The 14,323-nt window shown below is 38.6% G+C and overlaps 3 protein-coding genes across 11 annotated transcripts; 2 read left to right on the top strand and 1 right to left on the bottom strand.

Moving 5' to 3' along the window:
* Positions 1 to 516: 516 nt before the first annotated feature.
* Positions 517 to 5,555, top strand: LOC140004058 (B3 domain-containing transcription factor VAL3-like). 8 transcript variants are annotated; one of them, XR_011814543.1, is made up of 8 exons: positions 517 to 932; positions 1,933 to 2,014; positions 2,374 to 2,472; positions 2,957 to 3,072; positions 3,359 to 3,458; positions 3,625 to 3,786; positions 4,344 to 4,410; positions 5,180 to 5,555. XR_011814543.1 is itself a non-coding variant. In XM_072049224.1 (8 exons), the coding sequence occupies exons 1-7, from the start codon at positions 796 to 798 to the stop codon at positions 4,364 to 4,366; spliced, it is 732 nt and encodes a 243-aa protein (XP_071905325.1). In that variant the 5' UTR covers positions 519 to 795; the 3' UTR covers positions 4,367 to 4,410; positions 5,180 to 5,555. The 8 variants fall into 8 exon arrangements, 2 of the variants coding, with proteins under 2 accessions (XP_071905325.1, XP_071905324.1); XR_011814545.1 differs by having other exon boundaries at positions 3,625 to 3,807; XR_011814542.1 differs by having other exon boundaries at positions 519 to 932; positions 4,331 to 4,410.
* A 613-nt stretch (positions 5,556 to 6,168) lies between these two features.
* On the top strand, positions 6,169 to 11,151 carry LOC113688043 (cytochrome c-type biogenesis ccda-like chloroplastic protein 2). Of its 2 annotated transcripts, none has more exons than XM_027205641.2 (12): positions 6,169 to 6,487; positions 6,702 to 6,791; positions 7,578 to 7,633; positions 7,731 to 7,861; positions 7,948 to 8,033; positions 8,123 to 8,154; positions 8,396 to 8,557; positions 9,383 to 9,455; positions 9,565 to 9,665; positions 10,154 to 10,246; positions 10,436 to 10,482; positions 10,761 to 11,012. In XM_027205641.2, exons 1-12 carry the CDS (start codon positions 6,397 to 6,399, stop codon positions 10,834 to 10,836), a joined length of 1,038 nt encoding a protein of 345 aa, XP_027061442.1. In that variant the 5' UTR covers positions 6,169 to 6,396; the 3' UTR covers positions 10,837 to 11,012. The 2 variants fall into 2 exon arrangements, with proteins under 2 accessions (XP_027061442.1, XP_027061443.1); XM_027205642.2 differs by having other exon boundaries at positions 6,189 to 6,487; positions 7,581 to 7,633; positions 10,761 to 11,151.
* Positions 11,152 to 11,680: 529 nt separating this feature from the next.
* On the bottom strand, positions 11,681 to 13,896 carry LOC140006741 (uncharacterized). Its single transcript, XM_072049222.1, has 2 exons — positions 13,031 to 13,896; positions 11,681 to 12,239 (listed from the first exon to the last, which is right to left on the bottom strand). The coding sequence occupies exons 1-2, from the start codon at positions 13,794 to 13,796 to the stop codon at positions 11,812 to 11,814; spliced, it is 1,194 nt and encodes a 397-aa protein (XP_071905323.1). The 5' UTR covers positions 13,797 to 13,896; the 3' UTR covers positions 11,681 to 11,811.
* Positions 13,897 to 14,323: the final 427 nt, after the last annotated feature.

Below are 14,323 nucleotides of genomic sequence, written 5' to 3'. Positions count from 1 at the left end.
AGAACGGTTGCTTCCTCCAACCGTTGTTGCCCCAAATCCCTAGTAGCTATTCATTAACTTTTCTCCAGCAGACTCTGATTCATCAATTCATTAGTGGTATGTACTGTTGTATGCATCTGACTCTGAGACGCCACCACCAAAATATAAACCCGTGCTTTTAATTTATTATCAACACTTACCAAATTGAATGAAGAGGCATTTATGTTTCAACTATATACACTTTCTCCAACACCTAATAAGTGTGTTCGGATAAGAAATGAATTGAAATGATATTTTGAAAGAATTACGGTAATATTTTTTTTTTTTGGATATAATGTATGCGAGATAGAAAAATTAATAAAAAATAAAAAAATTGTTGTAAAATGTTGTTTCAGCAGCACTTTTTTTTTTTTTTTTTCAACACAGGAGTGTCCGGGTCAAGACCCGAAGGCGGCCCGACTAATCCCCTCCGCCTGGAGTACAGCACCACCCCATCCGCGCACATATGAGATAATTTCAAACCTTAAAAGTTTGGGTTGTACTGGATTTATGCTGACTCATTACTCACGAAATCTAGTAAAAATCTCACGCTCCTGCTAAGTAGAACTACTAATTGCACTTGCGGAAACTGAAGAGAAGGAACTTCCGTATTGATATCTCCCCGACTCACTTCCTAGTTCCTAACCGTCCCTTTCTTTCTTGAAGTGTGAACAGTACAGTCCTCTTACAACGCCAGAAAAATCACATCACCTCCCTTTTGCTTTGATTTCCTTCTTCTTCTTTATTTTCTTCTAGGGTTTCTTCTTGAAAGCTGAAATGGGTTCTACTTCAACATCATCATCTTCAAAGATTTCTTGCTTTCAATGTGAAGAGACCAGCTCCAGCTTTGACCATTTCAGAAATGGCTGGCGCCTTCGCAGTGGCGAGTTTGCTCAGCTCTGCCCCCGCTGCGCGTACTCTTTTCCACTTCCTGACAATTTACAGAAACACCTGCATGAATGAATGAATTCACATTGGTTTTACCTTCAATTTTAAGTTTTCTTGAAGATGTTAAAATTGAAGCCCGTTGATATTTTCGGGCTTGGGTTCTGTGAAGTTCTTTTGTTGTTGAGAGCTTTTGTCGTTTGAAATTGTGAACATTTTATTTTAGCTGCAAATATTTACCCCCTCACTCAATTCTTGAAATTTCTGGTTTTGACATGTGTTTGTGGTTTGTTAGTACTGTTTTGTGATTTTTCTTGCTTCCTAAGCAATCTCTAAATTATTGGGTGCGTGATTCTAGATTTCTTCCTTTTTTATTTTTTTGCCTTTCATTCTAAGTTTCGTGTAATGCCTTTGATTGTATTCATTTGCATAACTGGGGTTTTGAAATTGGAATTTTAATTTCAAAACAAGAGATTAGGAGGGGTGGGCTGGGAGACTGTGAAGTGTGAACCAATTGTACATGGCGAGTGTAAAGTTTGTCTGATTCACGTTTTAGTCCCCTAAATTGCATGCTAATGACAATGCTGGTCACATATTTAGTACAATTTGGAAAATAGGCTATGTTGATCAAAAAGTGGAATGAGCTGATAGCTGGGTGATTTTTTCTGCTAAAAGTATAAGCCAAAGATAAAATATGTGCAAGTTCCCATGTATATGAGCTCGAAGCTAGGAGGTAATTTTTGCTGGATTAGCCTTTATACGAGTACATGATTGAAACATTAATTCTTTACCCGATATCTGATCTGATGTAATACCTTGATTGCATATTTCACAAAATTCGTGTTTTACTTTGTAATTAAGAAGACGCTAATGTGTATTATGTGGTGAAGCTTACTTACCATGATTAACATGATTTATCTCCTGATACCTTGTTTTAAGTTTCCTGGAACTGATTTAGTTATGTAGCACATGCAGTTCCTTCTTTAGGTATTGTAATCAGGTTTAACATACGACATTGTTATTTTGTAGTTCCATTTATGAGGAAGGAAAGTTCTGTGAGGCTTTCCACTCAAACGATGATGGTTGGAGGGATTGTGAATCTTGTGGTAAGGTAAGGAACTTATGTTTGAACTTTGAATATCTGTGGTTCATGGATGTCGCATCATTTTCTTTCAGAATCATATTTTTCAGATGTGTCGACCACCCTTATAATTGCAACAAGTGTTCCAGTGTGATTTTTGATATACTGTTTGGAGGCTAAAGTCAAAATCAATATGTGTCAAAGTTGTCCAAAAACTTACTTAACAGTATTTTGTTTTCTATGGAAGGTTTTTCCAAATTTTTTTCCCAAATTGCAACTCGTTCATGGGCAAATAATAATATAGTTGTGGAAAGCCTTTTATAAGTACATTTTGATTGATTGAGAGACACTAAAGACTAGGCCCTAAAGTCAATCCTTTTTTTGTGCAGTTGGTCCATTGTGGATGTATTGTCTCATTTAATGCATATTTGCTGTTGGATTTTGGTGGAGTAATCTGCATGGAGTGCTCAAGGATTAATTTTGCTCTGGTAAGAGGGGGATTATTTTGACCTCTTGATGTCTTTCTAAACTCATTTATGTGACAAATTTGTCCTTGGCAAGTTCTTCGTTCTAGATTGTCACACTTTATGTTTCAGTGTGTCTGTCTATGGTACCCATGGTTGGGATTAATGTATTCAGCAGATCCTCCTGCCTCGGCAGAATGGCTTGTTGGTTTCCGAAATGAAATAGCATGACAGAGGAAATTATTGTGAGTCACATTCATATTACATTAACAATCTTGCCTGCATAAGGTGGTACAATGCTAAGCTGAATTTTAGTTGAGTATAAAGTTGGATATTAATTTATCAAGACCAATCTTAGACAATGTTAATCATGAACCTTTTGGCCCCTGATAGTCATTTTCAGTTATTTTGACTTGTGAAAATTAGGATAGATGTCTCCCAAAGTGCTCCATCTAAATTCTCCAATAGTATCCAGAACTCTTACAAGATTTTGAAGTTTACATTTTAGGCACGAAGCAGATGCCTGTTTCTTGAAGGTCAGCCAGATATCACCAGGCAAACTGTCATAGAGCCTCAATACCGGCCTCGAAGCAGTGAGATGGAAGTGCAACAGATATCCAGAAAGTATCCTGTTATATTTTACCTGTTTTTCTGTTGAGAGTACTTCACCAAAGAAATCTAGCTATACAACTTCGTGATTTATTATTCTTTTTTTTTTCCTTGAACTCAAGGATGCTGTTCAGCTTTTCTTGTTGTAAGCCTAGTTAGAACTTCTAAAGTCAATTGTCTTGTTGGCATACAATATACATGAAATGAATTGTCTTTTCAGTTTTAGTTTTTACTGGGTTGTATTGAGTCCTTGTTTCTAATGTAATTACTAGTACTGTACTTTTCCTTGACAAAGTTTTAGTTTTGAATGTGTGGTCACTCCTTTATTTGAGAAACTGCTATCTGCTACTGATGCTGACCTGAAACTTGCACGCCTTATAATACCAAAGAAATGTGCAGAGGTGAGTTTGTGGTATTCAACTGTGTAGTGTTGGTGGTGAATACATGTTTCTCATCTGTTGACTATTTGTTGCTTTATGAATAAATTCTTCATGAAGGATTGTGATCATCTTATGATATTGTCATTATGTTAATGGAAGCTTATAATCCTCCAGGCTTTCTTCCCAGATATTTCTGAGCCACGTGGATTTCTCCTCAAAATCCAGGATACAGAAGGCAAGGATTGGGATTTTAACTATCGTTATTGGATCAATGGTGGCAGTAAGATGTATATCCTGGAGGGGCTTAGAGACTTTATGATTTCAAAGAGATGGCAAGCAGGGGATACTGGTCAGTATCCTATCTCCTAAGGTTAAATGGCTTTTGATGACTCAGTGGTTTATAGTTACAAGGAAAAAGGTTATAACCAATTGCTATTATTCAATTAAGCAGATCATACTTGACAGTTCTGTGGTCATGGTAGGATAGTGGTTTCAGTCCAATGAACATTCAAAAGGGAAGGTCTCAATAACCAATGTTTCAGGGTTTTAACTTCATTTTCACATTGTATTGTGGCGATGTCCTCCTTTGTAGTTTGTAAAAGGGCCAAGTTCATGTGTAGCTTTTGCATGCATAGGTCCTTAAAGAGAGGAAATAGTGATTGTCTTTCCAGGAGGTACCCATCAGTTGCTGCCAACACTAGGAGTGTCATAAGACTAATATTACCCTGTCAGATTACCCGAGCAACATGGAGCTGTAAATGTGCTCTTTAGGACCCAAGATTATGAAAATTAAAGTTTTGAAGGTTTATTGTTTTTTTTTTTTTCAGCTCATGATGTCTCATGAATTTGAAACTTTTTTCCCTGACAATGTTTAAATTGATGTGTTCTGACAGTCACATTTTATAGAGTGGAACCGGGTGGAAAGTTGATAATTGGACTAAGGAAAACTTCTTCTCTGCAACCACCAAATGAGGTATGGCATTCAAAGTTATTTTGATTTGTATACTTAGGTTGCATTTGTATGGTGCAGGGTCGAGCTCGTAAGAACACTTTTACTCTTTTCATTTAGTTTGCTTTGCAGTTCTAACCATTTCAGTATGGTGATTCTAAAGAGAGCCAGAGGGGGAAATAAGAATTCTGAAAATATGGGAAAACTTAAAGAATACTGATTTATCAGAAATAAGGAAAAGACAGCTCACCTTAAGGATTCCAAAATTTAGGAAGGATGTGGTTTTTGTAGATTATCATATGACTTCCTTATCAAATAACATCAGAATATGCTATGAAATTGCATAATGTGATCTTTGTGGATTGCAAAAAAGAGAACGAGTTGTGATGCTTCAGTGAGATAAATGTAGACCAGAGTCTTTAGAATGATCATAGACCTTTCTGAACCACACAAAAGCGTGCGAAGAGACAGATACCCCCAGATACACAGAAGAAAAACATTATAAAATGGCTTGACATAATGTCAACTTTCTTGCTCTTGTCTGTCGATTGTTTAATACAACTTCTCTCGTTCGCTATCCCCAAGATATGCATTTTCTTTCTGTTTTCAGCTTGTTCAAAGTTTACAGATTTATGACAGACAGGCATACGGTCCAAATCTTAATTCAGTCTTCTGAGTTTATTTTATCATATATTTATTCATTTCGGCTTACATACGATGAAGTCAAGCCCAAGGAGAAGGTTCAAGCCCTGCTTTTACATGTTTAACTCAAGCTCAACCTTTGTTTTGGCAGAAATGAAGCCGGGGCGCGTACGAAAAGATTTAAGCTGAAGTCTTTTGCCTGAATTCAGGGAGTTGTTGTTCCTGACTGGATATTCTGCCTCCCCTTGGAAGCATTTATCACCTTTGTGGATACTCTGTCAACCACCAAGTAGAATCGGAGTGTTTTGAGCCAATCAAAATGTACCCTTTCAATCCAAACGTTGGATAAAATGCCTTTTTTGTGGGGGCTATTTTTTTATCTGTTCAAACTGCTTAAAGTTAAACTCAACCATGTGTAATTAGAGTGGTAGATTAAAGAGAGGATTTATAACCTCGGTCTGTTTATGTAACTGCTTGAGGAAGTATTTTTCTCGCCCCTTTTAATCTTCAGTTCCTTTTAAACGAAAGTAGATGCTTTGTCAGATGATCTTACTACTATATTTGCACGAATGGCCTGCCAACCGTATTTGATTTGATATTGGAATGGAGAAAGAATTCAATTCCCCTCCTCATCCTGTTATTTCTATATGGAACAGATCCAAGAAAGAGATAAAAAAGGAAAAAGGGTTCATATACTCGTGCTCTTACGCGACCAAAAAACTAGAAAGAAGAAAAGGTACTCCCAAGCTCCCCAAAAGTCCCGGTGCCAAACGAAAAAGAAACTGGTGGTGCAGATATCTTTTTAAAGAGCTTTTAGCAGCGGAAATTTGCCATCGAAAATTAATGGGAAAAAAAAAGAAAAAAGAAGCCTGCTGAAAACCTTCATGGTTGGCCATGCTTTTCGCTTATAGCATTTTGGTTCCATTTGTAAAAGAAATTTTACACGAAGAAAATTCAACATTTTCAATTTACATGAAAAATGTAAAATCAATTGCCCTTTATCATCTCATTGTCAGGTCAAATGTACCATCTTCTAGACTGAAAATGTACTAAAATATGAGAAAAAGATATCTTTCCCGGTGGCAGTGAGCCACTTAACAGTAACGGCATAACAACAATTGTATCAACGCCTTTCCTTTCACGCCAAAAACAACACAAAAATATCAAGCTTGTAATTCTGACTTTGGTCCTCCTCCACCTGGTAAACTCCAAAACTTGAAGGCTGCTTCACTTTCTCCTACTCCCACACCCTCGTCCTCATAATTCCTTCACCCCCCCCCCCCCCCCAAAAAAAAAGTTCTCTGCCCAAGACTGCATCCTTTTCCTGTTTCTGGGTTCCCTTTTGTGTCCTCTTGAAGCTTAACACAAATGAATTTATCAACCATAAATGGCATGATTTGCCAGCGGCTTCATTACATCGTCGCTTCAAAGTATCCACAAAGATCAATTCTTTCTCATGGTAAGCCACATTTATAGGCGTCTCACCTTCATATAGAACATCTTTTTGTATGTTTCTCTATCCCTTTTCGAGTTATCCACAAAATTCAACTGGGATATGGCACAATTTCGGCAACTCAAGTTTAGTTACTCGAAACTCTGATTGTGCCGTCAGTCTATAATATGTACTTAATACTGTCCACATGCTTCTTTCCATGATTTCTTTTTCTTGAAAGGGAACTATAAGAATCATAGCGAAATGCCAATGAAATGTACGAGTGAAGTGGGCGCCACTGACAAACTTAAACTCACTACATTTGTTACAGGTATCGGACCCTTCATTCTTTACTTCTTTTTAGTACTTTTTTTTTACAGCTTAGTTGTTTTAATTAGCTATTTGGTTGTTGGCCGGTTGAGATTCCTTTTTGGTTTTGTGTATGGGTCTGAATGTGACGTTAAACACATTGCGATGGTTTGGTTTGAGCTTTGCTGATATCTTAACTATATCAACCAAATTGGATGCCTTTAAATAAAAATTGGAGCTTGGAGTTGGAATGACAATCCACATCAAAATATAACATGTGATTCTCTGGTTCGTAAATCTTTTTTCAGAGGGGCTGAAATTCCAATCGAAGGTGAGGTAAATTTAGATGGAGTTAATGCTTGTTTCAGCAAGGTATCGTGTGATACTACTATATCTTGTGAAATAATTAGTCCTAGGTGTTACTTGTGGACGAGTCTACCTTGTTTTAAAATCTCATTTATCTGTTGTATTTCATAACTTTCATTAAATTGTTGTCCCGCTCCTCATAGAGTTCTCTGCTCTTAGTATCCTGCACTTTTAACTAGTATTCTGAAATGACCTAGCCTTCTGGCATCTTTCACTACATGATGTTGCCAAATTCTACGTAGGTCCCCGTTGAAACAGTTAAGAGTCCATTCAAATGGAAAATATGGTTAATTTTGAAGTTTAATTTTTTGTTGCCAATCTTTATGTAATGAAGTTTGTGGTCTTCTTCTTAAAATACTAGGCCTGTTTAACTTATTATCAATGCATAAGTTTCTTCTGTAAACTGATTACATCATTTTGATTCATTCTGTAATGTTTCTAGCAGCAAATTTGGTCACTTCCCAAGCTGCGAATGCTTTGAGCAATGAAAGTTTCATGGTACCATATATTCAGTGAATCATGTCTTGTTAGTGTACTTTCACGAATAAGCTTTATGATGTATATTTACGAGGTTTTGCCATCTCTTTGGTATCAGGAGGCGCCTACTTCTCTTTTTGTTTTGGCTGATGGAAACATTACAGATTGGTTTGGAAGCCTTTTATATTCGGCTGGACAACAAGCAAATGAAGCTGTTCTAGACCAGTTGTCTGCCCTCAGTTTTACTAGGCATGTATTCATATTGTTGGATCCCTCAGTCTGGAAGAGGGTTAAGTTCTGAAGTGACTGAATGTTTAGCGCTTTGTTACATACAGTTTGGCTGTCATTTTTGGTGCCGGACTCGTAACCAGCCTTTCTCCTTGTACACTCAGTGTTTTGCCACTGACTCTTGGTTATATTGGTTAGAGACTAAGTCCCAAAATCTCTTGATTTCGTTGTTCTTAAGACTTCATCTAATGATGCCATTTGTCTTTACTGGAAATTATTCAGGGGCTTATGGTTCAGGAAGAAGCAGAGCAGCAGTAAGCTACCAATTGATCTCATTTGCTTTTTCATTCTGAAATCGCCAGATCTTCTGGTGTGAATTATAGCTTAGACAAATGTTCAAATGATGATTTGACATCCAAATTTTCTTGTTGAAAAAAGTCACATGTATGGCTGGCTGGCTGTTTGGAGTGACTGAATTTCGTTTAAACTGCCTACTAAAATCTGCACGTATAGAATTATTGGTGCTCTTATTATCTTTTATGTTGCATACTTCAGATTGTTGGGGATTCTCTTGCATTTGCCCTTGGATTGGCAACTACATTGGCATTGCTTGGAATAGCAGCCTCATTTGCTGGAAAAGCATATGGTCAGATAGGCCAAGGCTTGCCATTGGCTGCTTCTTGTCTAGCAATTGTCATGGGTTTTAATCTCTTAGAGGTGATTAACTACGTATCTATTGCTATTTTATTGTCTATTCATGTTACTGCTAACCTTTCCCCCAAGTTACCTACTGGAGTGAATTCAATTGTCAGCTGCATGGACTTTCGATCCAAATGAGATTTGTAATACCCTGGGAGTATACTGTTGTACTTTTATCTGCAGCGAAAGTTCTTGAATAGGGATGCTGATAAGCAATGGATGCCGAAAGTCTGTGGCTTTGCAGACTTGCTACAATGTGCCAACCTTAATTGCTTGATCTTAAATTGAATGAATTTTTTTCCACTCAAAAAAACTTTTTATGTTAGGCCTGCGTAGGTTTGGAATTGGTTGCATCTGAATCTGGTCTTTTTAGAAATTTAATCTGTGTGTGATCATCCTGGATAAAGTTTGTACATCTCATACCCTTGTCTTTTTTGTTCGAGTCTGACTAACGGCCTAAAGCATATTATGCAAGTTATGAATGGAAATGTTCAAACCTATTTGCAATTCCACTCCATCTTTCCTCTCGCAGATACAAGCATGGGCTGTGGTCTTTTTCTGCCTCTTATTCTGCTTGATTTCCGCATGCAAATATCTGCAAATAAAATTCCTGAGACTGATGGTCGCTTGCTATTGACAACGTTTAATCAGATCAATGTGTGTGTCTTCAAAGATAAGGGCTTTGATAAGTTAACCTTTAATTTTTAGAGGAATGGACAACTGTGCATGTTTTGTCCTCTTTTTAAATTTAATTGATTTCAGTACAACGTTAAGACAATTGCCTTTTATTTTGTCCTGCTAATTCTTTTTCATTTGGTGTTATTCTCCTGGCCAATGCTGCAGATAATAGAGATTCAGCTTCCCTCATTTTTTAACAACTTTGATCCCCGTGCTGCCGCAGCTAATTTTCCTTCAAGTAATGTGCATTTCGATAGTAGTATCAGCTAATTACAAAAGATGATCAATCTGGTTTACATAGTATATTGAAAATCTGAAACTGCAACTTAATTTTTTTGGCTGGGCAGGTGTGCAGGCATATTTGGCCGGGCTTACATTTGCTTTAGCAGCATCACCTTGCAGTACACCTGTCCTGGCCACCTTGCTCGGATATGTTGCTGCTTCCAGGGTAATTCAATTTGCATAAAATTCTTATATGCTGCATATGTTTTGTGGATAAATTAGGCAGGAATTTCTGGTTTAAGACACAGACTTGTCCCCCCCCCCCCCCCAAAAAAAGAAAAAAAAAAAAACCAAAAACCTTCCCATGAAATAAAATGAAAAATAAAAGCACAATGGGGGGAAAAAGTGAAGACTAAGTGAACAGGAACAAGTCACCAAGGCACATTCCTGTTACAGTATATAGTCCTGCTGGGTATCATCTTTCAATAGATGGAACTTGTAAATGGTTCATATCACCTTGGGCATGAGCTCTGCTTGCGACCAATTTATCATCAAGGAGTTTTGAACTGCACTGGGGACAAAGTTTAAATGTTTTACCACTTTTGGTGTATTTATTTGTTTAGAGTTACGGTATTATGGTTTACGCTTAGTTCAAACTGATCAGGTAAATTCTTTTCTTTTCTTTTCCTTTTTTCAATTAAAAAATTTATGCAGGATCCAGTAGTTGGGGGCAGTTTACTTCTTGCTTATACAACTGGCTATGTTACTCCTCTGCTTCTTGCTGCTTCTTTTGCTGGAGCATTGCAGGTAGGCTTTTTTTTGCTAACTAGTTATATCAGTTGTTGATCGAGTTGTAAAAGCTTAGCTATCACTGGAGGGATATGTTTTATGGACTCATTGCCATTCACCTTCCACTGCCTACCTGACAGCAATTTGTTCTAGTCATTTACTCTCTTGATTTGAGAATTAATTTTTCTATCCCTTGAATGTCCGCAGAGTTTGCTTTCTTTTCGCAAGTTTTCAGCGTGGATTAACCCAATGAGGTAATCACTTGAGAGTGAATGCTACTTGACATGTAGTTGTATTCATAACACTTAAGCTTTATCTATCTGTATCTTTGTCTTCTGATGCTCATGATCTGTCCAAGAGAAAAAACCCCATAGTGTTCCTGTAGTGAATTTAAAACGGTAGACTGGACTAGTACTTCTCTTAAAAAGTTCACGTACCGTGCGGCTGTGTCACTTCCTGCATCATTGCATTCATGCTCCTTAGCATTGCTTGCTTCTAGTCTATATTTAAGTTTGATTATTTTGCTTTGCAGTGGTGCTCTGCTTTTAGGTGGAGGTGTTTATACCCTCTTAGATAGGCTATTCCCAGCTACTTCAATGGCAATGTAGGATTCAACTGGCACTCGAAGCAAAATGCTGATACTTTTAGAGCTGCTTTTTTTTCAACCATGTGAAAGCACAAGAAGTAAGCTATAGATCAGAAGCAGTTGTGTGAAAGGTTAAGGTTTCTGATAGGTACTGAACTGTATAAACATATAAAACATGGAGTTAGATATTGTGTAAAATACTGCAACGTACATTGAAATGCACAGAATCAGCTGAAAGGAGGGGGAAAAAAATATTAGACAGGAAAGCAGCAGTTTCTGTACCAACTTTCAAGTAGTACTTGAATGCCTACTAACTAAATTTCACGACTTTATGGAATCGGTATCTTGAGATGATGGTTTCCATTCAGTTAATGGCGTAAGAGATAAGAATGAAGACGGAGTTAGAACTCAGCAGATAAGGTCCATTAAGCACATCACTGTCAACATCGGTGATGCGCAGCCCCATGTAATGTAACTCTTTAATGCCCACTCCTGATACACATTTACTCGCTCAGGATTCAGATCCAAGAAGTCGTTAAATCCTTGCATCATTAAGATATAGTACTTGGCATTGTGAACTACAAGCTACCAAGCATTATGTCACTTCATTCACACCCAATTCTGATAGATTCCGTCACTGTCAATTGTTTTCCAGACTACCAGCCACAAAAATTTCGATTGCTCGTCTAAGGGAATGTGATCACAAAAATGGAGTACCATAATAATCTGTTTATGTTTTCTTTCTCCGTCTCCAGCAATGACATCACAATGTATGAAGGAAAAATTCTATCGGTAGCATCTCTTTCTTCTTCCTAAATTCTGGGGCTAAAGGTGAGGGAAAAAAATGGAGGAGGGCAGCGACAAAATGCCTCGACGAAAAAGAATTTTTCCATCCACTTAACTTTCGAAGAGAGAGTTTCTCTATGTGCATTTAACAAATTGACAAACGAACATAAAAAATAAAACAGCAGTAATTCGAAACTCCTCCCTGAATGTACTAATGTGCCCCTCGATTGATCATTTCCATGTATTGATTCAAAGACTCCTGCCTCTGCAACCGCATTTCCTCATTGAACTTCTTAATAAAGGCCTCCACCCGTCGGTTCAACTCGTCCTGACTCAGGGAGGCTTCCCGTTTGAGTTTGCCAGAACCGGGTGAGGGACTCAGCAGCGAGTTGTTGCTGCTGCTGCCGCCGCCAGTACTTGCGTCAGTTTTGCGGCGGTCAGCGAAGGTTTCGGATTTGATCATCCTCGGATTTTGTGGGGCTTGGTTATGGTGGTGCCGACCACCGTGCGTCTCCCACGTGTCAGATTTGCGCAAGTGCCGCGTCAACGGCATCGCACGCCCCTCCGTTATAGTCTTCCACGTGCTCTCCAGCGTCTCCTGCCTCTTGGGCTTCGACACCCCCAGCGCCGCTTTCCCACCTGAATTGAAAACCAAACGTCACGCAAATTTTACATCGTTGACCACCGACTACTACCATATTTTGTTGAAGCTCATGAGAACATCAAACACTGAATCAGGAGTAGCTGCAGCCCAAAAAAATTAGAAATCATATAATAGAAATGGACTAAAAGTCGGCGGCGGGGTGTGGGCTGCAATTAAGCCAATGGATAGATGAGGACAATAATAAAAAAAACGATATAGGAGGTGATTCGGACGACTATCCTAGTCTAGTCTAGTCTAGTCTAGTCTTGGGCCTTATCATTTCGTGACGGTAAAACGCTCATTTTTTGTTCACCGATGGCTCAATTACTCACCGATCTCAGGGGGACACTCTTGTCATTTCAACTTTCGTACGTCTTGGGTGTCTCTGTCTCAGAGTCTTAACCAATCACAATCCTTCTAGCTAACTAAAACTAGCTAAAAGCACAATCATAAATTCAAATTGGGTAACATCTTTTCTTTCAAAGCTAAAAGCACCATCTGATCCAACGGCTAGTAAAAACCAGACACTTCTCCGGCATAGTACCGTTATCAGCCTTTTTTTTTGAAAAAAAAAAAAAAAATCTCCCGTAACTTCAAATGGTAATCAGAAGTTCAGAACCACGAACAAATGAGTGAAAATATTCAATCCGGACTGTGAAGCTCAAATTACAAATTTACAATTATCAGGACCACTAAATCGAAACATTTTCCGGAACAAGTTTGCATGTGTCACGGTGAGCTTGATACCTAAAAGAGGAAAAAGAAAAAGTGAAGACGAATGAAGTACCTTGATCAGGACTGGCTTTCGCCGTTCGTCGGTGGCCGAATCTAGCCGAAACCGGCGGCTTCTCGTTCGAGTATAACGAAAGCTCCAGTGAATCCGTCCTACTTATCCCCGGAGATGTTGATGTGGATGACCACGAAGGCTTTGATACATCTGCATAATTAGATTCGTCTCCATAACCACCATTACTCAATTCCGCCACCTCACTCACACCAACAAACTCCTCCTTTCCATTATCATCCACCAAAACCTGCTTATTTTCGTAGTAATTGCTGTTTATATTACTGATACTACTAATGGTATCGTTAGCCCGCTCATAAACCTCCGGCGGCGCCCTAACACTGGCTGTACCAGCAGCCTCAGCCAGCCGGTCGACATCGGCAAACTCGTGCGGCTGAAGATGAGGCACAACCAAAGGCACTGGCTGAGGCTGAGGCTGATAATAAGCGACCTGAAACGGCGTCGGTTGAAGTTGGGGATGAGTCGGCAAGGGTGGAGTGACGTCATGGTGGAGCTTTGCTGCAGACTGGAGCTTCGAGGAAGCAACAATGGTGATGATGATGCAGTTGATGACGAGGTAGAGGTAGGGAGGCTTCAGCCAGGAAACGACGCCGTGGTACAAGGAAGGAACTTCGGTGACGGCGAACTCTGTGATAGCCGGTGCGGAGAGCTTCAGGGCAACCGCAGCTGATAAAACGGTGGTGGATATCAAGACGAGTTTGAGCGAGAGTATGAAGTTGTTTGAGGCTTCTGGGAAGAGGATCGACATTTGAGACTTGGAGAGAGAGAATGGTATAGGATAGCAGTAGTACTACTACAAGTATAATTTCTTTTCTGGAGCGGAGCAGGGAAACTATAAAAAAGAACGTTAGTCTGGGCCTGGGGAGACGCTTTTATAGATGGCAAAAAATCATTTTTTTGGAATTACTACTATTATTTTTTTCTGATTTGATATTTGGGCTAATTATGGCGTAGTACAATATTTGACTTTGGAACATGCGTACTTTGAACCGGAAAATCATATACCAAACCATATAGTTGATAATGCTTATACGGTTCCATATTTTATCAATTGGAAAATCATATATACTAAACGATATATTTCAGTTGATAATTGGTCAAGCCACGTAAATAAATTAAAAGAACTATGAACCGTTGAAGTAGAAGCTTAATTATTGCCTTGGGTTGGGTTCTTGCATCGAAAAATTGTGTATTAAGCGATATACTTGATAGTAGTACTATAAATAAATTAAAAGATGGCTTATTTTCTACATTATAAACGGTTGAAGTCGAAGC

The sequence above is a fragment of the Coffea arabica genome, chromosome 5e, assembly GCF_036785885.1.
Source record: "Coffea arabica cultivar ET-39 chromosome 5e, Coffea Arabica ET-39 HiFi, whole genome shotgun sequence".
In the NCBI taxonomy this organism is placed as follows: Eukaryota; Viridiplantae; Streptophyta; class Magnoliopsida; order Gentianales; family Rubiaceae; genus Coffea; species Coffea arabica.
Note: the sequence above shows the minus strand (reverse complement) of the source record. Positions and strands in the feature narration are given on the sequence as shown.

Coding starts and splice junctions, on each gene's coding strand:
- LOC113688043 (XM_027205641.2), top strand. CDS start 6,397: ATGAATTTATCAACCATAAATGGCATGATTTGCCAGCGGCTTCATTAC. Junction 9,456..9,564: donor CGCAGCTAATTTTCCTTCAA/GTAATGTGCATT, acceptor TTGGCTGGGCAG/GTGTGCAGGCATATTTGGCC. Junction 10,483..10,760: donor GCGTGGATTAACCCAATGAG/GTAATCACTTGA, acceptor TTTGCTTTGCAG/TGGTGCTCTGCTTTTAGGTG.
- LOC140006741 (XM_072049222.1), bottom strand. CDS start 13,796: ATGTCGATCCTCTTCCCAGAAGCCTCAAACAACTTCATACTCTCGCTC. Junction 12,240..13,030: donor GAAAGCCAGTCCTGATCAAG/GTACTTCATTCG, acceptor TTTTCAATTCAG/GTGGGAAAGCGGCGCTGGGG.
- LOC140004058 (XM_072049223.1), top strand. CDS start 796: ATGGGTTCTACTTCAACATCATCATCTTCAAAGATTTCTTGCTTTCAA. Junction 933..1,932: donor CAGCTCTGCCCCCGCTGCGC/GTACTCTTTTCC, acceptor GTTATTTTGTAG/TTCCATTTATGAGGAAGGAA. Junction 3,459..3,611: donor TACCAAAGAAATGTGCAGAG/GTGAGTTTGTGG, acceptor ATAATCCTCCAG/GCTTTCTTCCCAGATATTTC.